The sequence below is a fragment of the Zosterops lateralis genome (genome assembly GCF_965231275.1).
Source record: "Zosterops lateralis genome assembly, chromosome: 6".
Lineage (NCBI taxonomy): Eukaryota > Metazoa > Chordata > Aves > Passeriformes > Zosteropidae > Zosterops > Zosterops lateralis.
In genome coordinates, this window is record NC_139761.1 from 51,683,738 (window position 1) to 51,706,773 (window position 23,036).

Below are 23,036 nucleotides of genomic sequence, written 5' to 3' on the forward strand. Positions count from 1 at the left end.
AGCAGGTATCAGAAGTCAATCAAAAGTCCCAGCAAGTGGGTCTAACTTGGCACTGCTGTGGGGTAACTCTGCTAAGCACCAGCAGGGAGAGCTGATTTACACAACATCGCCTGCTTCGACACCTTGTTCCACTCCTCGATTATGGTTTGGTTCCCCCACCCCCAAGCGAAAATGAAAGTGTTAACACAAGGACCATCATTAAATCTGGTTTTATCACCTTTAACTATGTTTTCATTGTTTTCTTTTTTGTAATTCCTATCACGCTGAAACCGCGCTTGAATACCCCACTTCACCTCGGGTACGGCTTTTTCAAATTTAAAAAAAAGCCACCACCCCGAAAACTCATTTCAGAAACACTTCTCAAGTTTTTCCTACCGAGGCCTCGCAGGAACTTGTTTACTCCGCTCTGTTCCGTGTCCGGGAGCTCCTCCAAATACTGCTCCACCCTCTGCTCGAAGAGCCCTGCGGCGGACAGAGAGGCGCTGGGTGAGCCGTGTGCGGTGATCCCGCAGCCCGCGGTGCCCCGGCTCCCGCCCCGGCAGCCTCCGCTCACCGCCACCTTCCGGTACCCGGGCAGGATTCTCGGGAAGCGTTTCCGCTTCCCCGGTGAGCGCAGGGAGGGGATGGACGTGCCGCAACCCGCGGGAGCCCGGCGGAACAGCGAAACCCGCGCCGCAGGGGAGACACCCAGCCGTACCTTTAGCCCTGCATTTCCTCAGCTCCCTGTCCTGGATGAAGCCAGCGAACATTTGCGATTCCATGAAAACTTCCAAGAAGCGGCGGATACTCTTGGAGGCCACAGATTTACGGAAAGCCTCCCTTTGGAAGGCACGCTCTCCTTTTTCATTCTGGGTTAGGAACAGGGAATAATGGCCAACTGTCTCCACAAAGAATCGGATAAAAACCTCAGACACTAATCCATTCAGGGTGTTACATTCTGCAAAATAAGGCGGCAATAAGACACTAAAATCAGCTGCTACCAGAGCTGTCAGCATTATCCCCACAGGGCCAGGCTGTGCATCTCCCGGTTCCCTGATGCCGTGCTAACAACTGGCAGGAGTTGCAGCGGCTCCCTGCACATCTGGATGCACTGCACATCTGGATGCACATGGGGAAGGTGACGGCGCCGTAACCACGAGCGCCAGTCTGCAAAATTTGTGTTCTGTGACCAAGAGTCAGCAAGAATTACAAATCCTCAGGAAACAGCTCAGAAAATTAAACATTTGATGGACGTTTCATCAAAATCAAACCTCCTGTTTTCAGTCCTGAGCAAGTTCTCTTCAGAAACTTCTGAATGACTCAGCACTAAAATATTTCTCCCTGAGGATAATAAGCCTGTACCAAAAACTGATCAAAAAGGGTCTGTTGTAGAATTTGGGTTTTCGTCATTTCTGAGATGTTAAAACAGTCTTATATATGTGTAATACATATGACTGGAAATAAATTTCAAGAACTGAATAGGGGCCTGTTTCATACCTTTTAACCACAGGCATCTCAATTTACCCTAGGCTGTTTTTATCACTGCTGAGGAGAAATATGAACCTTAGAGACAACCCAACCCATCTTGGACTAGAATTCTTTTCTGGTGGTACCTGCTTCTCTCCCCTGAAAATACCGAGTGCCAAGAGCAACTTCAAACTCAGACACACCCCTGAGCCTGGAGGATTATCTGGATTGAGTCAGGGCCAAGTTAACTGCAAACCTCTGTTTGAGCAAAGGTTCAGAGGGACCCACAGGAGGTCCATGTCATTTACAAAGAAATTAAAATAAATCATGGGTGAGGTATCGCTGTGGGCTGATGCCGTCAGTCTCATTTCCTGTGTGCTCAGAGACAATCTTTGATGCCACCAAAGGTATTTGAGACTTCGTCCTGGTTTAGGGCAAATTTGGGAGAAAACGTCTGAATAGGAGGTTTTCACAATATGCAACACAAACAGAACAGACAGCTGGGGACACAAAAAGTCATCCCAGGACAGACCTCAAGTCCCATCTTTGTTTCTCCTCTATGGAAAGTCACAGTTCTACCTACATCCGTTTATTACACAAGACCCTGTTTCCAAATGAACTTACCATCATCTGAATCACTATCTGAATCCTGATTTATCAGTTCATTCTTTCTCTCTAGAGCCTGCTCCAGAGCAGCTTGCAGTTTTCTAGGTAATAGTGTGTCTTCATCATCCATCTGATAGAGGGGGAAAAAAAATCTTTAAGCCACAATAATCTATGCAGGAACTACAGCAAATACTTTCAGAAGGTTTAGAATTCAGATGAAAAATATTTGTATCTGCTACTGTCATGGCTACATAAATAAAAGAATGAGAATCTTTGTGCAACTAACGAAAACTTTGAAACAAAATTTCTTGTTACACTTAATAAGATTAAAGTCAGGAATGATAATCCAAAGAGCAGGTAAACACAGAAATGTGGAATCAGCTCTTTACATGACAAGGAGTCCAAATAGTTGTGTTTAATTAATATATATCATGTGAAGCCTTGCTAGGTGTACACACAGCTGCTGTAGTTGGGTGTAGGCAGCTCCTTTGGTCCTTGACAGGTTTTTTTTACTGTTTTGTAGTCTGTCTTGTTTTCTGGGTCTTGCCCCTATTGCCCTCTTCTTCTTATTTTATGCTTGTTCAGCAGGTAGGCACAGGAGCCTTGGCTCTGGAGCCACTGTCCACCAGCCAGGGAACTGAACACAGAGTTTCCTCATCCAACCTGCAGGTTTTTGGTTTGAAATTATTTAGTGCCAGATGACTGTCAGGAGATGGCGATCCCTCATCTCCTTATTTACAAGGCTCCTGCTTTTCCTATCACATTAAACTGTTTTCCACCTTTGTGCTCTCACTTGGGAATTTTCTTTGCTATTTTGTCCTTTTCACCTCCAAAAGTGTGAGTTTTCTTTATAAGATGATGTTATTATCTTTGGATGTTTTCTTTCCACTGTGAATACAGTTCCTGCTTCCTTCTGACAGTCACAGCCTCAATCCCTTCTGCACACCTGAGAAGTTCTTATTTGCAGGTGGAACAGAAAATGAGAACTTTTTTTCCCTTCACTGTTTTTCCTTTGCACACACAATTCCTGCCAAAGAATTCTGTCTGATCAAAGAAACCCAATCATACTATAGGAATAAACAGTTTTCTAGACTGCATGGCAGTTCTGAGCTGTACTTTACCTGTCTGATGAATCGATCAGATCCCAGGTTAACCATCAAAGCCTACAGAAAAGAAAACACTGCAGTGAAATGTATCTGAAGATACAGAAAACATTCATTTGTTCATTGCTTCTTAATAGCAAGAGATCATCTGCTGAACAAGCCTCAACATGAATCAAATTCCTACTGTGAAACAAGAGGTTGTGTGCTTTATGAAACAATATGAAGGTTTTCTGTACAGCTACAAGTCTAATTTAACACAGATACAACAGATCTCATACTAGATTAATATATTAAAAAAAGCTGAAAGGGTTTTCTTCTTTAATCTATGCAAGTTATAACTAGTAATTTTTGTTAACATGCAGTTGAAAAGTGTTTCAGAGGGGTTTAAAGAAAACAGTGTGGAGGCAGCAGGGATTCCAAAGGGCAAGGGTGTGAGATACTCATGAGAACAAAGCAGCAAAGCTGAGAGATGGAGCTGGGAAGATGTGGAAGAGCAATGTTAGGAAAGTGTAAGGAAAACAGAGCAGAGATTAACATGGGCCAGAGGCACACAGGGCCTTGGAAGTGAGAATAAGAAAATTCCTTAGAAAACTGACAAGAAACCAATAGAAGCAAGAGAAAAAAGTGTGTTCTTGAGTATTTTTGTGGTATTTTACTGTAAGAGGTGATGAAGTGCAATTCTCATTTGATTTCCAATATTGTATCAGCAAAGTCTTGGAAGTTAAAATTAAAGGCTTTGTTTTCTGCATGGGCTGTGGCTTCATGCATCACTTCCATAAGGATTAAGAGATGTCACAGCAGATGACTTCCTCTTGTTCAAGAACAAATCAGCATATTTACACTCTACTTACTGGTGACCAGGTAAATATTCTGACCATGTCTCAAACAAGGTGCCAGAAGAGGTACCAGAATACGTGGAAGAGGGCCAGAATAAAAGAGAAGAATAAAGCTACTGCTGCAGTTTTGCCAAGAGGCAGTTACCCATGAGAACCAGGCAGAGAAGAAACAAAGAGGCAGATTAAAAATTAAACATGTGAGGATTTATGTCCCAGTAGCAGCCCTCTCCTGGGAGAGGCCAGCTTTACTCCAGGCAAACAACTGTGGTGTCAGCTCCTACCTCCTCCACGGGCAGGTCCTTGAGTTTGGGCAGAGAGCTGGAGAGCAGTCCCACCAGGAAGGGGGTAGGGCAGCACACAATGTCAATCATGGATGAGGGCAGGACAGGAATGAAGGTGTGCTGCCAGGAGAAGGGGTACAGCAGGGCCACTACAGCGTGGGAGCAGCTCGACAGAGTGCTGGGGAGAGAGGAACAGCCAGGTTAGCAAAGGCTTTTCTTGGCTCACAACACCTGCTGAGAAGCTCAGCCTGTTGAAATACAAGTGCCCAAGGTCCTGCCTCTCTCATTTCTGACTTCACACAGGCCTTGGTCCCCTTCCAGTCCCCACCCTCTCTGTACTGTGTGCAGTGTGGTAGTTCACAGCAAGCTTCAAACTAAAGGTACAAAAATAGAATCTCTTTGTTTCAAATAGAATCCATTTGTTTCACAGCGGTCATGAGACAGTTTGGTCTAGAACTCAAGATTCAATGTTCCCAAAAGAACTCAAAAGCAGTTACTTTGAACAGTGCTTAAAACCCAAAAGCAACTTCAGATCTTGCCTGTTACAACCACATCAGTAGTAAAAACGCATAAAACTAATGTTCTTAAGTCAAGCACTAATGCAGGAACAAAGGAAAATGAAAAGTAAAATAAAATTGAAAAAAAAAAAATCCTCAAGAAAAACTCTACCAAATCAGATATAAAAAGCCCCCATCAATACTTATTCCAAAGGAAAGCTGGTAAAAGCAACATGTTTTTCAAAGACTGTGTATTTTATTATAATACATTTTAAAGGGCCTATTAACCAACTTCAGTGATAAAGGTATTGACCCTGCTCAGCAGAGTACTCTAAAATACAGGTTGGTATCTCCTACACTTTAAGGCTTGATATTATCATGGAAAAATGTCATGCATATGTTGTCCTTCCATCTACTGAACCTGATTCTCTTTTGCAGTCATATGGTTTCCACATGTTAAAAATTAACGAACATCACTACCAAGTGAGTTTTAATATCAGGGGAATAAAGAGAAGCTCTCTATATCACAGCTACATCTGCCTGTCGCAGGCTGAGATGACAGAAATTTGGATCCAACACGACTGAACTAATTTTCTCACACTGCAAACTTCTGCGGTGCTTAATGTAGCCACAAAGAACTATAAAGAATAACTGCAGAGCTGTTGCTGCTTTAAAATGCTGGGGAGAGATGCTCATTTCTTCGACTGCAAGACTTGGTGGAGACTTTAGGTGGCATCAGACCACCAGAATAACCTTCATGAACATTTTTACTTCAGCTGTGGATTGTTCCAAGGCCAGAGAAAAGGTTTCACCTGTTTGTTCCTGTCAGTGATTAACTATCAAAGTTTGCTGAACGACAAAAGTGAAAATTAGGGGACAAAGAGAGAAAAAGTTTGGAGGAAACAGATCATTGTGTTTTACTGCAAATAATCTGCTGGCTTGGTTTTGATTGACACTTCCTTTAAGATTTGCAACCCCAGCATGGGTGTATAACATATGTTGCCTGACACAAGGTTCTTGTAAAATGATGCATTTCTCTAATTTATATTTTTATATATAACAGCCAATGGTGCTGCCACTGCCTCATATTTTGGTCTCAGGCATCTACCATAACAAGCACAGTGGTGTGTTTTGGAAGAGCTGTGGAACATGGTACAGACTCCCAGCACTTTCTCAAGATCACTTCAATGACTCCCTGGCATTTTCACCTACTACAAATTCAGTCATCCTAGCTGAGCAACTAAAAACAGAGCCATGTTAAGCTAAAAGCAGGAAGACAAACATTCTTCTGCTCTTCCGCGAATATTTGTTTCCTTTCTATAAAATGCCCTTTTGTAACATGTTGTTTTACACGCAGCGCTGTGACGTAAATCAGCCCCTGCATCCTCTTGCTCGTGCTATTCCCACGCTGGGGGAGGCTCAGGCTCCAGCCCGGGACTCCGGAATCTCTTCCCGAGCTTTCCCGGGAGCCGGCTGGGGCAGGGCACGGGGAGCAGCCGCGGTGGGGATGTCCTGTGGCAGCACATCACCGTCTTGTCAGCACCTCAGCCTCTGTCCTTCAGGATTTTGCACACAGCTCTTCAAATTCAGCCTCAGGAAATCTGTCCTTGTAGAACATCTCATCCCCGTGAAACATTGCAAGCTTTCAGCCCCCAGAACCTCCTGCTGCCATCCCTCCTGGACACCCCTCTGCAGGATTCCCACAGCTGTCACCAAACTCCTGCTTGTACAGAGTGCCTGTGTCTCTGCCCGAGCTGGAAAGATTCACATTTAGAATGGATACACACCTTCCACTCCAGTGAAATTTCACCGTTGGGAAGGTACAATTCAGAGGTGATGAATTGTACCTTAACTCTCAGCCTAAATCTCTAAAATACAGTTCAGAACCTTTTCAAGGGATATTATTGATGAGAAGCATGTTTAGTAAAGTAAAAATAGAAAGGCCTACCCTGGGAAACCAAGTCTGCTCCAGTTTTTCCTTTCAAAATGTGCAACCCACACATTATCCTACTGTCCTTGTTTATGAGAATTGGGCAGTAAGGTCAGATGGTTTATTTTCTTTAAGGTGTGCAAAGCACACAGAGTAAAGCAGCAGAATAGTCATAGTTAGATTTTCAAAATATTTTCACTTTTAATACTCTAGGGCAGTTCCAGAGAGTTGGTTTGGAGAGTGAGCTTTTCCATTTCCATTTCTCTGCAGTTTTACAGGAATGCTGCATTAATGTTCTAGCTGTTGTTCTACTGGAAAACACTCCTTTATTTCCACGGTTGTCATCTTGTAAAAAAGTTATTTGGAATTTGCCAAGGTTTTGGTTCTGTCTATGCCTTTTATTCACTAGATTAAAAAAAGCCTTCACTGTTTGATCTTCTTGTAGTAATACAAGATTATACAAGTATATTGAGACATGTCTTAATGACAAATTTCTTGTGAAGAGAGCCTTTATCATGTTACAGGCAAAATATGACATTGCTTCTTTCCCACTCAAAGTTGATTTATATTCCTCTGGGCAATTTTGTTTCCCAAATCATTTTCTCATGATAGCACACAGAACCGTTTCCTTGTTGTGTTGCTGGCAGAGGAGACACAAGTTCAGACTAAGAGCTGAGGCACCAGAATTTCAGACATAGCTGTGACTCAGCTGAATTTTGGGGACTGCCTATGAACACAGTTCAAGTCTACATCAAAAGGCAAATCTCTGTGACTTAACAAGAACCTTTTCTGTCCTTTAGATAGGGAGAATGTCTGGTAGCAATTTCTGGGTTGGCCAACCAACAAATTGCCCCAAGCTTAGGTTGTATCCGTATCTTACCGCAGCACAATGAGCACACTCTGAGAAGGACAAGCTTTTGGGCAGGGGACGGACACTGTCCTGGCTGGATGTCGGTGCTGGCTGTGTTTATTTCAAGTACTGTGGCTTGTTGGACACTGCAAGTCACCAGCTCTCTCAAACTGCTAAAGTCATGCTCAGTTACACCTTCTACTCACAATGGAAATATTCCACAAATACCCTTGATAACTCTCTTTTATTTCTAACAATAGCCAACAGTCATATTCCTTCCCACTTCTCTCTCCACACCTAGAACTTCTCACACACCCAACTGAGCCTCACACACTGAGCGTCTCCCAAATCCAGGATTAAGTCCCTAGCACAGACTACCACTTGCTGATTTGGCTCCCTGATCCCACCTTACTATTCAAATGCACCTCACAGTCAGTTTGGCATTTCCATTGAAGGAGAAGGCAAGAATATCCCTTCCCTTCCTCCACTTCCCCTGAGGGACAGACAAGCTTCCCCAGCCAGGAGAGGAGGGAGGGCACCCCTTCCATGCACAGCCAAGCCACACAGCAGCTCTGTGACCCAGGGCTGGTGCCAGCTCTGTGCTGTGCCAGTGCTCTGCACCGTGCCCTGGACTGGGACCAACTCACCAAATCTGGGCTCCAGGATTCCTCACATTGAGAAATGTAGCCAAAAGCGAAATTCACAAAAAAGTGTTTCCACTGTTTACTTTTCCACAACCTTTCTATGTTCCTCATTTCTTCCTGCTGACTAAATGATGTTGCTCTGGCCACATTTGCTGAAGTCTTTCATCTGCCCTGTTGACACATTCATGCTCCAGCCCACAACCACTTTGAGACTGAGTTACCTCCCTGACTGTCAGGGTCCGCAAACATATGCGGGGAACCTGATGGTTCGTTTTGGAGATCTCAAAGCGCAAAAGACACATAACACATCCTCGGACAGACTCTGACACTGACACACATCCCTTGTCTGCTCAGGAGAGCTTCCTCCCACTTGAGGTTGGAGTCTGGAGGCTCTGTCCTTCCCAGGTGTAATCCCTTGACTCATACAGGTATTACACACCCAGATGTCTCCTCATCACAGCCATGGCCCTCCTTTTCTGGGACAGCTCTCACCCTTGGGCCACTGATGAACTGCGTAGCAAAAACAGATCCCTGACATTTCCCTCCTACACTCTTCCATGCCTCTCCTGATCCTGGATTAACTCCAGTCTCTAACAGAGACAGAGGTCTGTGACAACTCTGCAAGATAAAATAGTCTGAGAGGTTTGCAGAGGGCTCTGTAAAGGACTCTGGGAAAAGGCTATGGGCCAAGGACTCAGCCATCTCCCCTCCAACACATACAGGCTGCAGAGGTGGAAAGGACAAAGTAGAAAGCTTGATAAGCATCAAGTAAAGGGCAAGTGGAAGTAAAAACCGTGGCAGACTGATACATTTTGGGTGGAGATGGAATGCAGGCAGAACTGCTGTTGCTGTGCTGGCAGTAACTCAGAGCAGTACTCTGCTGTGCCAGATACAGTGCTCTCTAAGGCTCTGAAAAAATAAAGGTTTCTTTGAGTGCATAAGAATAAATAAGAGCAGCATTATTAATCAGTTTGATAAGACTAAGTAATAGCATCAGGGACAAGATATAAATGAAAACTTCTAAGTGTCAGAAGTGACAGTCTCCAAACTCCAGCTGTCTGCAATGAGCTCCTGCAGCATTCCTGCAGGTCAGCTTTTGAAACGAGCCCTTGAGGATCCCTGGCCCTGGCAAAGCTGGCTGATGATGGGGACATGTTACTGCTTTCTCCCTGCTCCAAAGTGTACGTGCTCAGCTCCAGGATCCCCAGGTGCTCTGCTCCTGAGGCCCCCTGAGTCCCCAGATTAGTGGTTTGTCCTTCATGCCCGAGGTTCTGTGCTGTGAGAGTACATTTTTGTTTAGCCCACATACCACCAAGTGCTCACTAAAAAGGGCAGAGAATAATAAAATAAGAATCCAAGAGTTCATTTGCTATAATAGTGCAGGAGGTGTCCAGTTTTCCAGACAGTATAAAACTACCAGACACAACAGTGCTTCTCCCTATACAAAATTATTGCTGTTTCTCTGTTACCATTTCTAGGATGTTTAAAAGGGAAAAATAAATCTTCAATTCTTGTCTTTTGACTCAAATCAAAGAAATGGCATGTTTTTGCAGCTTATTGAACAAGAACTACACCATAAGGCCTGCAATTCCTGATGGCTCTGGGATACCTCCCTGTTTGTAGGATTATTTGCATTTGTAAGGCACTATGTTCACATAACATGGATTCAAAATTTGACTTGTTTTCACTGATGTTTTTGAGCTTGTGTTTTTGCCTCTGGATAACCATTTTGGTTTCCAATTTAAAGCAAAGTTATATAGAATAAAAGTAATTCATGTAGGACAAAACCTCAGGAGATCAACTGATCCATTTCCCCCTTGACATCAGATCAGTTTGTTTCTAAAACCAAATGAAATTATACATTATTTTGTTATAATAAACATCTTTGCTGCATTTTTTTGTGATGGAGGGGGGAGTGTTGTGTGTGCCAAGGACTCCTACCTAGTGATGTCTAAACTCACTCAGCTTTGGCTACATTAAAAGCCATCTTAAAATAATATATATATATATTGTGCACACTAAAAAGAGACTTATTTAGCTGCTAATTTCTTCAAAATAAATTGTTAGCACTAAGCAAGGCCTCCCTTTGTAGCCTTGGGCTACACTGAGAAATGAAGGCTCCTCTGGGAGAAAGAGATCATCTTCCTGCAGAGAATGTGAGGGAAGGGAAGAAAAGGAAAGGAAAGGAAAAGAGGGAAGAGGCTGAATGAAATGCAAGGAGCTAAAATTAAGATCTAGGAGGTCGAACTGAGAGGGAAGGGAGATAAAATGAGCCTGATGTGCAGGTGAAAAGGAAACTGAGGGCAAAGGGGCCAGGATGTAAAATTAAGGGACAAGGCAGTGATTGGCTGGGCTGAACAATGCAAGGAACAGGGAAAACCATTTAATATGAACATGACTAAAGCCACCCCACACACGCAGCCAAATTATCAGGTGCCAAGGTGAAACTTGTTCTTCCCTGTTGCTCTAGGCTGTCTGATGGCAATTGCCCCTCCTCTGTCAGTACCAGAGATGCTGAGAGGGGCTGCAGCTGCAGGAGGGAAGGTCACACACCAGGACAGCTGAAGGTGAGAGGAGCTCAAAGCCCACTGGTGGCACAGGTGGAAATCAAATATAACCAGTGTTCTACACTGCAGCCACTGCTGCTAAGCAGACAGACACAAACACAGTTTTATCAGGAATAATTCTCAAACTGAAAAGTTTCCTCCACACAAATACATTTACCTGCACCTGAGAGGAAAAAGAGTATAACCAAAACAAACATCAGAATTTGGGCTTAACATATTGTTTGACCCAAATTATTTTTAATCCAGTAAGTTATCTGGGCACTAATAAAATAATTATTTCCAATGATTACAGAGCAGCAGGAGTTAGAATCAGTTCATGCCTTGCCTCACCAATTAAAGCATGAGGGGACAGGCAAATTACTTTTAGGCTTTGGTTCAACACAGTATTTCAGCAGAAGTTTCAGCCTTAATTTACTTTCATTGTGCTGAAATACTTTGCTGAAATGAAGCCTCAAAGACCTTTATTTTCCCACTTCTGTTTTAACCAGACCAGCCCTCAAGACATGATAACACCTTCTGAACCACAAATTCCCTGACTGCTGTGGGAGAGGCTGCTGCAAAGGCAGCCTCTCAGCAGCAAGGCATGTTGAAGCTTTGGAAATTTGAATAATTTTTTACTTTTCTAGAAGCCCTTCAGGGGCTGGGCAAACTACAGAGATTCCTTCAAAGCTTTCTAAGGTGGTTTGGAACTAGAGACTGTAATTTTTAAAGCTCATAAGTATTGTAATTTCATGTTAATATATTATTAATACAATTTTTAATTTTAAGAATACAATTTATTTTTAAAGTCAAATAATTAAATTTTAACATCCTGGATTGAGAATTCCCTGTGGCAGAATCCTTCTGTAAAGGGTCCAGCTCTGTGTAGGGGTAACAGGGAGGAGGATTCCCCTGCTGCTGCCAAGCACTTCTCACTTGACCCTCAAGTGAATCTGTGAAAATCTGGGTGTCTGCAGGAAGTTTAGGATGGAGTGGTTGCATACGGTACCTGAAAGAGAGTTTTGAAGTTGCTGAATTTCCTGTTAATAAATCTGATTTCTCTAGACTAATCAATAAGATGTTCAAAATCAAAAGGGTGGGTTCATATTACATGGAAAATTGCATGAGTCCGGGCTGTAAAAGCCAGAATAATATTTTGCATTGTGATTGATTTTATATAGCAAACACTTAATAAGAGGTGAACTAAGAGTCACCACCAGAGGTCTTTAGTAGTTAGCCTAAAGTATGCAGCTAAAATTGTATCTCTGATCAGTACCTGATATCCTTCTTTTCAAGAAACACAGAAAAATCTGTGCATATTTTAGGATACTTTTTCTCTTGATGGCACAGGAGACTTGCCAATGGAAGGCTCTGCTCCTAGGGTTTAAATAAAATTAGGAATTCTCCAGTATAAATGTGGTGATGGACGAGAACATGCACAATTCATGTGAGGATCATGGTGAGCCCATTTGGCCCATCTCAAATTCAGCAGCCAGTTCTGAACATTTCACAACTTAATCATCACACACAGCAAGAATTATTGCTACAGTCAGCCTCTGGCCCTGGGTACAGAGCTCCCTAAAGCACAAACAACACATCACCCCTGTCTGTTATGGCCTGAGACACCCATTACCCAGACTTCACATATATTCACAGGTATTACCAGCAGTGAGGTCACAACTCAGTCCTGAAACAGGTGAAAATGCCTCACTCTGCACAGGAGGTTGACAAAGCAAGAACCTTGCCCAACAAGTGAGCACTTCCCAGGGTGGGTGATTGCTCTGCCAACCCAGCAGTGCTGTCACTGCACCCTGTGCCCTCAGGCTCCAGGTCCATCTGCTCCTCCCCAGCCAAGCTCCCCACACCTGGCCAGCAGCAGCCTGAGGCAGAAGTGAGAATCAAACTTTGCTTTTGCAGGGGCCAAGGGCAGAGTACAAGCACAGTGGCTCCCTTAATTTGAATGCTGACATATTTGCTGCAAGTGACCTTTGTGATATCTCATGGAATGCAAACAAGTGATAACACTGGCAGGGAGAGAGGGGCACTGAGACTGAGAAGGAAATGCATATTTCCCACATCACATCAGCCCAATTATCAGTTATTGTCCTTTGCAAAATCTTTTAGCTATGCTTACAGCTCAAAGAGTGAATCTATTTAACCTTCACACCACTCAAATGGCAATTTTGGCCCATGAAAAGGAGCTAAACCCAAACCCAAGCCTTCTTTTACAAGTAACAAACCACACTTCAGGTTTTATCTGGTGCTTTCTACAGGGCAGCAGGAGACAAGCCAAGCTTGTAAAACTCTCGTAATGAAAGGAATCCCAGTATGTCCTCACCTGTCTGGCAACAGCAGCACTGCAGTTCCTTTTCAGTGGGGCACCAGTGACGCGCTTAATTTTGGGACAGGTCCAGTGACTACTGAAAGTGAGTTATGGAGAGCACAGGCTTTTGTGCTATTGATGATTCCTAGTAGGAGATTTTTTATGATGAACTAAAGGTTACAAGCCTGTTTATGGGATTGTTTTCCCTGACTTTGGTTAATAGAACCATGGTTTACCTCACTGCAGTGTCAATGAGCACAGTTCATGGAACAGACTTGCCCAACATTTTGCATCATCATCTGTATTCCTTTTCTGGTCCCTCCTTCTTGTATTTGACAGAAAACTGAGTAGGCAACATCTACATTGATAAACTCTTCTCTGGCCACATCCCTTTCAGCTTTAGTGGGCAACATCCTCTCCTGGGTTGTGCTGTTTTGCCTTTGTGTCAGCATGGATCCATCCATCACTGACACTGACTGAACACATTCCCAAAGCTTAAGAGAGACGGGCACCATGAAAGATGATGTGCCCTCAGAGGTTCTATTTTAAAGCCAATGGATTTGTCAGACACAAAAAGCAATTCAGATTTTCATTGTTTGATAATTAAACAACTCATTAGGACATATCAAAGAATAAGTAAGTGCAGGTTCATTCTGACTATACAGGAGGCTTTCTTTTTGGTTTTCACCCAAATTTTGCAAAAATCTCCAAAAATTACATAATTGACAGATTTTAGTTCAGTAAGAGCTGCATTTTCAGAACCAGCCTCAACCTTTTGGGCACACCTGAGTAACAGTGTAGGGTGACAGTGTTATCCCACAGATAACCTGCAAAGCTCAACCCTGGCTCATGCAAAGGTCTGCATCCCATGGAGCTGAAAGCTGCAGAGCAGAGAACACAGTTAGGAGAGTGCTCTCCCTCTGAGAGAGTAGCTTTGAAGTACTTAGTTTAAAAGAAAGTAGAGAACAGTTGATTAAAGGGGAATGTGGTATTAACAAAGGTATTATTTTTTGCTCCTGTAATACTTGTGTGTAAGTGAGGCATATGAAAGCCCCTGAAGAAAGAGACATGCAAAGTGCCCTACAGAATGAGGACTTGCCTTTTCAAGAAAATGGGATTTGGGCAAAAAAGTCATTGCTTTGACACATCAGCTACCTGCCCAAGCTTTGTCAGGTGGCTGCAAGAGAAAACAAACCCAACATTTCCAAGTGTGAAGTAATCCTTTGTATCCACAGAGTTATCCAATCCCTTTCCTAGAGGACAATTTGTTAGCACAAATCCAGAACAAAAGTGGTCTCAGAACAGATGCTCCAGAGGAGAATTAACTCCTTCTTCTTTCCACACTGGGATCTTTGCTCTCACCAGTCCTTGCTCACACTGGGGCTTTCAGCTTTGTTGCAGTTTGCTGCCTTATTGTGCCAATAAGCAATCCAGAAGGGAATTACCAAGCAGCATGGTCATCTTCATATCCCATTTCCTTTCATGGGGAAGGGAGAGAGAATTTTTTTTCACAAATTGAAAGTGGAAAAATGATGTTTTCCAACTGCAGAGCATTGGCCAAAGTCTGGAGTGACATAAATAAATACCACTGGAAAGTAAGGGAGGAGGGAAGGAGGAAAAGGAAAATTATACAAGCTCTATCTTTCTTGGGACATGGCATATTAAAAATACCATTGGGGTTTACTGCACATTAAAAATGTCACTATTAGGTTGTTTTCTCTGCGACTGTGGAATATTAAACAAGCCAGAGACTTCAAATGTTCATTTTGTTTCTTGGTCTGTCCCTTTTGCCTGACACACATTTTCCTACTGTCCATGTACAGCTGCTTTGTTGGCATCAGTCATCACGCAATCTAAGTGCTGGAGAAGGTAATCCAAGTGGTACAAAATGTAATTACCTCTTGAGAAGGGGGAGTAAAGTGCAAAATGTCTCTCAAGAATCCTGGGAGACAGCTCTGACAGCCCCCTCAGCAGGGGCTGGAGGAAACAGAAACTCTCTGGCTACATACATGAGAAATGGATGTTTTTGCTGTAGAATAAATTCCGCCTACTAGCATGACTGCACACTCGATAATTATACAAGGGCTCATTCCTTCCACTGCAGAAATTAGTGAAAGAAATTCTCTAGGTTATCTTCAGCATATCAGACCAGGCAAGCACAACAATCCTGACAGTATTAAGATAGCACTTCAAGTTCTTTGGATAAAAATACACCAGAAGAAATGTCAGCATCCATTCTAAACTAATCCTGTCTAAACCCATTCTCCTGGGTTTAGACAGAAGATCTGTGAGCTATTACATATTCCACAGGTGCAGTATTTTGCATCTCTAAACATCTTTAATGCACAGTTGATAATTAAAGAACTACCAAGACCCTCTATCCTGTGCTTAGAAATGGTACAGACCAGTCAGAGACTGGCAACAGTAAATTTTCCCTCACAAGTTTTCTGGCATGTATTTGTTTCACCTTTCTGTTCAAATTTCTCTCACCTTTCTTTTTCTGGAGGTTTTTGTGACAGGGAAAGTAAAGGAAGTCTTTATTGCTGGCCAAAGCTCACATCTGTTTACCAAGCACACTTCTCTCTGTGCTAATACACATGTTTTTACCTTTTAAGCTGCAGGTTGGCAGATTTTACAAGTGTTACAAGATGACAGCTACTGGAGAGGAGCATTTCCAGGCAGTTGGTGAAGCTGTTCAGACCTGTCATGGCCATGATTCGTTCATAAGAATTAAATCCTACTTTTGTTAATAAAAATGGAACAATAAGGAAATAGAGAATGAGCTTACACTTTAGTGATCTGCCCCAGAGTTTAGCTATTCTTGCTTTTCCACTTGACCTTGCTACTGGACTGAGGAGCAATGATTTACAACTAGAACATTGCCACTTATCTCTTATTTAAATTAGCATACTTTAACTTGAGCTACAAGATCATGCTATGATTTTGGCTGCCAGGTTAGAGGATGTTTTTTAGGTAGACACTGAGAAATGGGGAGCAGGCTACCTCTCAGCTCTTGCTGCCAGTTCCTAGCACGGCCCCAAAACAACAGATTCAAACATGAGGAGAAGCATCACCACTCCCTGAACATTCTGGGCATAGCACAGACAGCCCTGAGCTGTGGCTGTGCGTGAGAATAGGGAAAGGCTGCTGTGTGTTCTGAAAGCCTTTGCCCTTGAACACAAGTACACTCTGCTCCCCTTTTGCTCCAGAGTTAACAGAGACATGCCTGCGGGATGACTTCCCCACTATTTACATATTTATGCTCTGTCCTGTATTAGTCAGTGTTTCTGTCTCCAGCCTGTAACTTTTGGTCAGGTCTGGGATCTGCCTGGATCTTCTACAGTTGTGCTGGAAAAGAGATTCCTCCTGCAGTTCAAAACGCTGAGGGGTTAGGAGTAGGGTTAGGGTTTTTTTCCCTGAGGCCCATGCTACTGCTTCACTGAAATATCTCATATAAAACCAAAATTCTCCACAGTGAAAAGTTGTTTTGTCTTTTAGAAGAGCAGGGGCTCTATAGAAGCATTTTACAGCCCCAAAACTTTTCAAAAGGCCACTAAGAAGAATATTTTGGAGGCTTTGGATCCATAGCAAAAAACAAGCTTCATCCAAACACTCTCACTGACTGTGGCTGGCATTGGACTGGACCCATATGTGAAATGTAAGCAAAATATCCTCAGAGTCCTTCCCAATGTACTGGATTACAGCAAGACTGTTTTATATTTATAAAAAATGGGGTTAAAACAAAAGGGCATTGCTATGTCCAGGGCCTTCCTTTCTCCTTTCCAAACATCCAGGGGAAAAGGCAAAGAGACTGTTCTCACACACATGGATACATCACCTCCTCAGCAAACACATCCACAAATTTGTTTCCCCAGCATAAAATTAAAACAAGCAGAGAAATATTTTTCTTACAGTGTTTGCTTTCTATTTATTCTCTTTGCTACCTTTGTGCCTGCAGCAGGGTCAATGTTCCTGAGCCCCAGGCCCCACTTTTTTTTTTTTTTTTTTTTTTTTTGCATCTGCTGCCTTTCAAAGCCCAGGGGATGGCACTAGAGCAGTTCCCCCTTTGCAGCTGGCAGGCACAGGACTATTCCAGAGTTGGGGTGAACAGGCAGAAAGTTGGGAATATAAATAGAGGCTCCCAGTGGGACAGGGATTAGAGCTGAGATGAGGCATACCACATCAGTTGTGCTGTTAGGAGATTTTAAAGGAATTGAAGGCTTAAGTTCTCTTTAAGAGTTGTGATATTATTATTATTATTATTATTATTATTATCCAAAGTTTGCCTATGCTTATTTTTGTTTCCCTGTTGTCTTCTTTACTGTTCACAGAAAACAAAATTCTGAAAGGTTGCTGCCAGATTCACTCATTTTTGATGGTAAGCAAATAGCTGCAGGGATTTATTCACCCAATTTCAAGAAGAAAAAATACATAATCAATTTATTGGGGGAAAGATACCCAAACCTAACTGCACATATCTAACCAGGACAACCTCACAGTGCTGTCATTCAGGACTTTGCTGTTGTTTCCTCACTACTTGGGAGCATCAGTCTCTGTGCTGACAAATAATCTCTTCCTGCAAAGATCAAGGACTTAATCTTGGCACATTCTGGGCATTGTAAGAGTCATAAATAACAACTTATTGAGTGAATCTCACTGCACTAGGCATGACTTTTCCAGACTTGTATAATGTGTGAAATCATTTATTGCTGGGAGACCCATGAAACAGGCAGCCACAAAAGCCCACTGCATCTTATTGCTTGAAGCCTAAGCCTCATCATTTATTTCTAAGCTAGTTTTTGGGTACATACAGAAATCAAACCCTTGTAAAATCATTTTAATTTCCTGCTCTCATTCTTTGGGCACAGAGTGGACCTGTAAGATATTTCACTTCTCTTTTTTTTTTCCCCATTACTGGTAAACTCCAGTTTCAGCCAGGATGCCCATAAACAAAATTCATGTCAGACAAGGCAAATGTTCCAAGAAGACAGTTACTAGCTCAAAGCCAGAGTGTTTCATTTTAGACTTCATCCCTATTTAAACCATGAAAATCTCAGTAAGTATTGAATTTAAATCCACTGTCACTTTCTCCAGGCTCTTGTCAAAGGACTCATTATTAGTTTCTGGTTTTACAGTACCTCCTAGATCCCCATGCTGAGGGGGACCACACTGCACGAAGCAGAGCTGCTGCACACACAGAGCAGGAAGTGGTCTCCATCCCAGAGTGTTTGGGATCCCAGACAGACCAGACAAAAGATAAGGAAGACTGTGCTCTGTTTCCAGCATGTGACACTCAGCAGGTCAGAGGGTTCAGAAGAATAGCTCAGGATCCACAAGTCTGCATGCAGAGCCTTATCTACCACATCAGATTCTCTCATCCTCTTATCAAATGAAACCAAGTATTTACATGCAATAAAGGGTACAGTGTGGATACAGTAAAGCACATGAACATAAGCCCTTTTTGTAAGAACGGTTCTGTCACTTCTTACAGGAGCAACCACAAAATCCAAGCCTCTTGGACCCACCTGAATCCTCTCTTTTCTCCTGTGTTATGGCCCTTATCCCATGGCCCCCTCACACAGAAAAAACACTGCACTGGAGAACAGTTTCTGCAGGAGAGCACAATGTAGGGATATCTGCTTACCAACAGGGATCTTTATAATTTCTGGTTCCTGTTGGTCCAGGAGCCCTATTTCTGTGTGCCAAAAGGGTGAGCAGCAGGCTGCCTGTAAACAGAACTCTTATTTTGTGCTCCAAGACCTGTGGGACTAGGCAGCTTAGCTAGAGAAAAGTAATTGCACAGGCAAGCCTGAACTTCCATCCAGGGCTGCAATGTGTATAAAATCCTGGCTGCCTGATGAAGTCCTGGGTTACCACAAGCCCTTCAGTATCAGCAACACAAATGTTTTCCAAGCCAAGCTACCTTGAGCCTTTCAAAGTAGGTTTAATTGTTGATTTTCTCTGCACAGTGCCCACAGCATTATATGACATTGGCTAGGCCAGCTGTCCCAGGGAAATGCTCCAGGGAATGGCTGCTGTCTGTCTCATCCCTTATGGCTGAGGATCTTTCCCACAGCAAGCCATCCCTGCAGGGCTGTGTCTGTGGTCCACAGAACACTACAGAGAATTGGGAACTCCAGAGCACAGCAGCAGCTGGCAGCAGCACAGCAGAGACCTCACTTTTGTTGTACCATTTCTGTGAATTTCCACTCAGATCACTGTGCCACTGGAAGGAATGCAGATCTGTGTCAATCTGAATTACAGTCAGACTTGTGGGTGCTGAAAGAATGGTAAAACACAATCAGACAATGAGGTGAGTAAACATGCTGCAGGAAAAGCCAGAAGGAACACACCAACAGTATCTCCAAAGCTACCTACCCCAATATTCATGGTGTGATTCATATATCTACTGAAGTACTGCAGAAACCCTGGACTAGTTACACAATTCTCATCAGGGGTTTATGTGAAATTAAGTCATCCCAAATGGTCATTCAAACCAAGGGTTACTGACAAGAAAAGGGATGAAATAAAATGTTCCTGTTGTTCTAGACACAAAAAAGACTGCTAAGGAAGTAACTTTATAACCTGAGAAGGGTCTGCAGCTTTAAGAAATTCTCCCCTAAAGGTTGTAAAGCTTTTACTATGCAAAGTATTTTTGCTATTATATACACTGGCGGCCACTAAGTGCAGCTATTGTTTCTGGCAGTCATTCAGAGGAGGTCGGGACTGATAAAGTGTTTAGCAGAGTTTGTTTGGGTAGATCCATCTGTGTTTTTAACCTCCCTTACAGTCTCTGGTGTCCTTTTAAAAGATGCTGGACGTTCCTGAGCCTAATAAATGACAGGCTTTATTTTTATTTGCCATCTTTTATCACGTATAATGCCACAGAAAAGAATATCTTCTTTACATTACCCACACTTTTCTGTATGGATTACACAAGAATCTAAAAAATAGGATGTTTCCTTGCTGTGGGGTAGGGGTGCAGCTTACAAAGTGCTCCCATTTCCTTGGGAAAGGTCATGTAGAGATGTGGCCTGTTGCTCTCACTCCTTACACCTTGGGCTGAGTTCATGCTTCATGAACAGTGGGGAGATTGCAATCAAAGGGCAGGGAAGCAAAAGGTGTGTTGAAAGGTTCTAGCAAGGAGCCCAAGATGAAGCTTCCAAAAGGAGATGTTTTCAGGTCATGTGAAAACCAGGAAAAATATCCTAACTAGTTGGGAAAGACTGTGATAGCACTAGTTTAACACTACCACTGGATGGGTTTGGGAGGGCAGGAATTGAAACATAGCCCCAACATAAAGTCTCAGTACTGCACAGAGCAAATGAGGGGAGCTCTCAGCACTCCACTTCCCTGCCTGCACTGCATGAGCACAAGGTGAAGCACCTCAGTGACAATTTCTGCTACTCTTTATAAGTACTCTGTGTCCAAAACCTGATAGAAACATTGCTGGCACGACACTGGGTCAAAATGCTGCACAAACATTTGCTGACTGTGAAGAAGGTGAGCAGTTGTATCGCTATTTTACAGATGGGAAAGAAGACAGAACATCCGTGTAAACAGACATTTAAACCCTCCAGTGAGAGGATCCTCACATCTGCAAACCATTCTGTACACTTCCCAAGGCCTTTTGCATCCAGAGGCAGCAGTGTCCTGCAGGTGTGCTCCAGGTGCCTGCAGCACTCACCTGAGCTTGTCTGCCACGAAGATGACGCGGCGTTCGAGCAGCAGGGAGGCGAAGATGCGGATGATCTGCCGCACGCTCAGGCACCTGAACAGGCACTCGAAGTCCACGTGCTCCAGGCGGGAGTCCATGGGCCGGCGCAGCTCGATCACCTGCACACACACACCCAAGGAACAGCAGTCAGCCCAGCCCAGCCCTCCAGCACTGCCCTGTGCCTGCTGAGGGGACGCACAATGACCCCCAGCCCCTCGTGCAAACTGAGGCTGCAGGCATGGCAGCCAGAAAAACGGGGTATTGCACAATTCCTGTCATGCCATTCTTCCCAGAATACAGCTGTGTGCACTGTCTGCTGTCATCTCCAAGGGAAGCATAATTCTCCCTTCCAAACATTCTGTAAGAGATGTAGAGCTTGGCTGAGTCAAGAGTATGAAGCAAGTAACAATCAAACACTGGAGCTGGAAGCTTACAGGATTGAAACAGCCGTAAAGTCAAGGTAAATTGAGTTCTAAGCCTGGCTAACAATTCATATTAACATCTAGATGGGAGCCTGGGACTCAACTAAAAGGCCAGGAGGACTTTAAACCAAATTTACTTCATTTCCACTCTTCTGTGATATGTAAATCACTAGATAATGTTTAAAACCTTTCTCTTTTCACATAAAGATACGTACATATACATATACTTAACTGGGGAGTCAGGACAAGGTCTTAGATGGTGAGTTGTGACATCCCTTTACAGTCTAATTTTCACACTTCATCCATGACCTCAGGCCCTCTCCTTCCTTTTCTCAAATGCCTTTTCCTTGATTCCTTTATTATATCTTCCTTTTACTCTGCAATTGACATGTTCAGATGTGGAACTTGAAGGCAGAGGACAGAAAAAAGAAGAGGGAAAAATAACGTGAAGAAGAGAGCAACAGAAGGAGAAAAATATGAAGCACAAGACAGCAAATGATGGACTATTGAGGAAATTCAGGAAACAGAAGGGAAAGGGAAAAAGTTGGCCAATTTGAAGTTGTGTTGAAATCTCTGAATATATATTAACAGGAACATGCATACATCTTCTTCTTTCCATATGTCCAAAAATCACCAACACTTTATTGCTTTAGACTAGTTTTATGTTTTCATGCATGTGACACCATATTCCACAAGCAAACTGGATCAGGTTTTAACTGAAGTAGCCCTCACAAAATTCCTCACAATCACTGTTTTAAGGACATGCTCAAGATCACAGGATACTGTAAACAAAGTAAATTCATATATAGTTTAGTTGTGATATTGTTGTGATCAGTAACACACAACTGTTAGAAGAAAGCCACTCTTAGAACAGTATGTTCAAATCAAATAGATGTGATTTGTTTAAGCCTGAAATACAGGAAGAGTATTATGTGTAGACACCCATCACTCAGACAATAAGGAACAAATTGTGTAGTGACTGCACCAAGAATGGCTTCTTGGAAATGCTTCCTAACTCTTCCTCACAATCAGCAAAGGTGCCCAATTCCATTCTTTAAGCACTGGGATTGCAAGCTCAAATCAGGTGTATGTGCCAAATCACAAGGAGCTGATTCTACTGCAAACTGCCAACACGAAAATCTTGCTGCAGGGTAGGATGCAATGCAAGTTGTGGCAGCTTTTACAAATACCAGGGATGTTTTCTGCTGCCTGACAAAGCCTGCTGCCTCAGCCTGCTCATCACAAAGAAATACACTGTCTGCTTCCCAATTAATCACCATCTTTGTTTAGGCAAGAGGAGCCACAATGGAAGGACAAGATTCTGTTCCTAATTAAGCCAGTGCATTCCATTTAAATAACGAGTTTGTACTAGCACAACAGAGAGCAAAGCTCAGCCAGAAGAGAGTTGTTTGTTTGTTGGAATTATCTCAATATTTTTTGTGGGAGAGTTCAGAAGCTTGAGCAGAGGATAGAGAAGTCACAGATCCATGGCTCCCAGTTACATTCCCACAGAAAAAGCACACTCAGATCTTTTTTCTGTTATGCCAAGCACCCTTTCACATGTTGCCTCTGCAGAAGAAAATGCAGGTGCCTTTAAAACACCTTGCAAGTCACTTATACAAGGAAGCCTTTATATTTCATACCATACATTACAGGCCCACTCCATAGAAGTCAGTGGTATTATATTTAGAGGAAATACGATTTAATGCAAAAATAACAAAGGCACTGTAAAGAAGTGCAAAATAACCCTAAAGGGAGTTTTTTCTCTCTGCTTTCACTAACTGGGACAAATTCTATTACTATCTTCAGTAATGTATCCCCTGTTTATGCTTGCC

At 43.0% G+C, this 23,036-nt stretch overlaps 1 protein-coding gene across 4 annotated transcripts in view; it reads right to left on the bottom strand.

The window, feature by feature from the left end:
* DENND2B (DENN domain containing 2B) overlaps positions 1-23,036 on the bottom strand; it is a 150,782-nt gene that overhangs the window by 751 nt on the left and 126,995 nt on the right. For all 4 annotated transcript variants that reach the window (XR_014590287.1, XM_083862958.1, XM_083862957.1 and 1 more), the window contains 6 exons: positions 20,750-20,898; positions 4,273-4,450; positions 3,174-3,215; positions 2,071-2,182; positions 698-937; positions 376-462 (listed from right to left, as the gene is read on the bottom strand). Coding sequence is in view for 3 of the 4 variants with exons in the window: in XM_083862958.1 (XP_083719084.1) it covers positions 376-462; positions 698-937; positions 2,071-2,182; positions 3,174-3,215; positions 4,273-4,450; positions 20,750-20,898 (808 nt within the window). In the remaining variant the exon portion in view is untranslated. The remainder of the gene's footprint in view (positions 1-375; positions 463-697; positions 938-2,070; positions 2,183-3,173; positions 3,216-4,272; positions 4,451-20,749; positions 20,899-23,036) is intronic.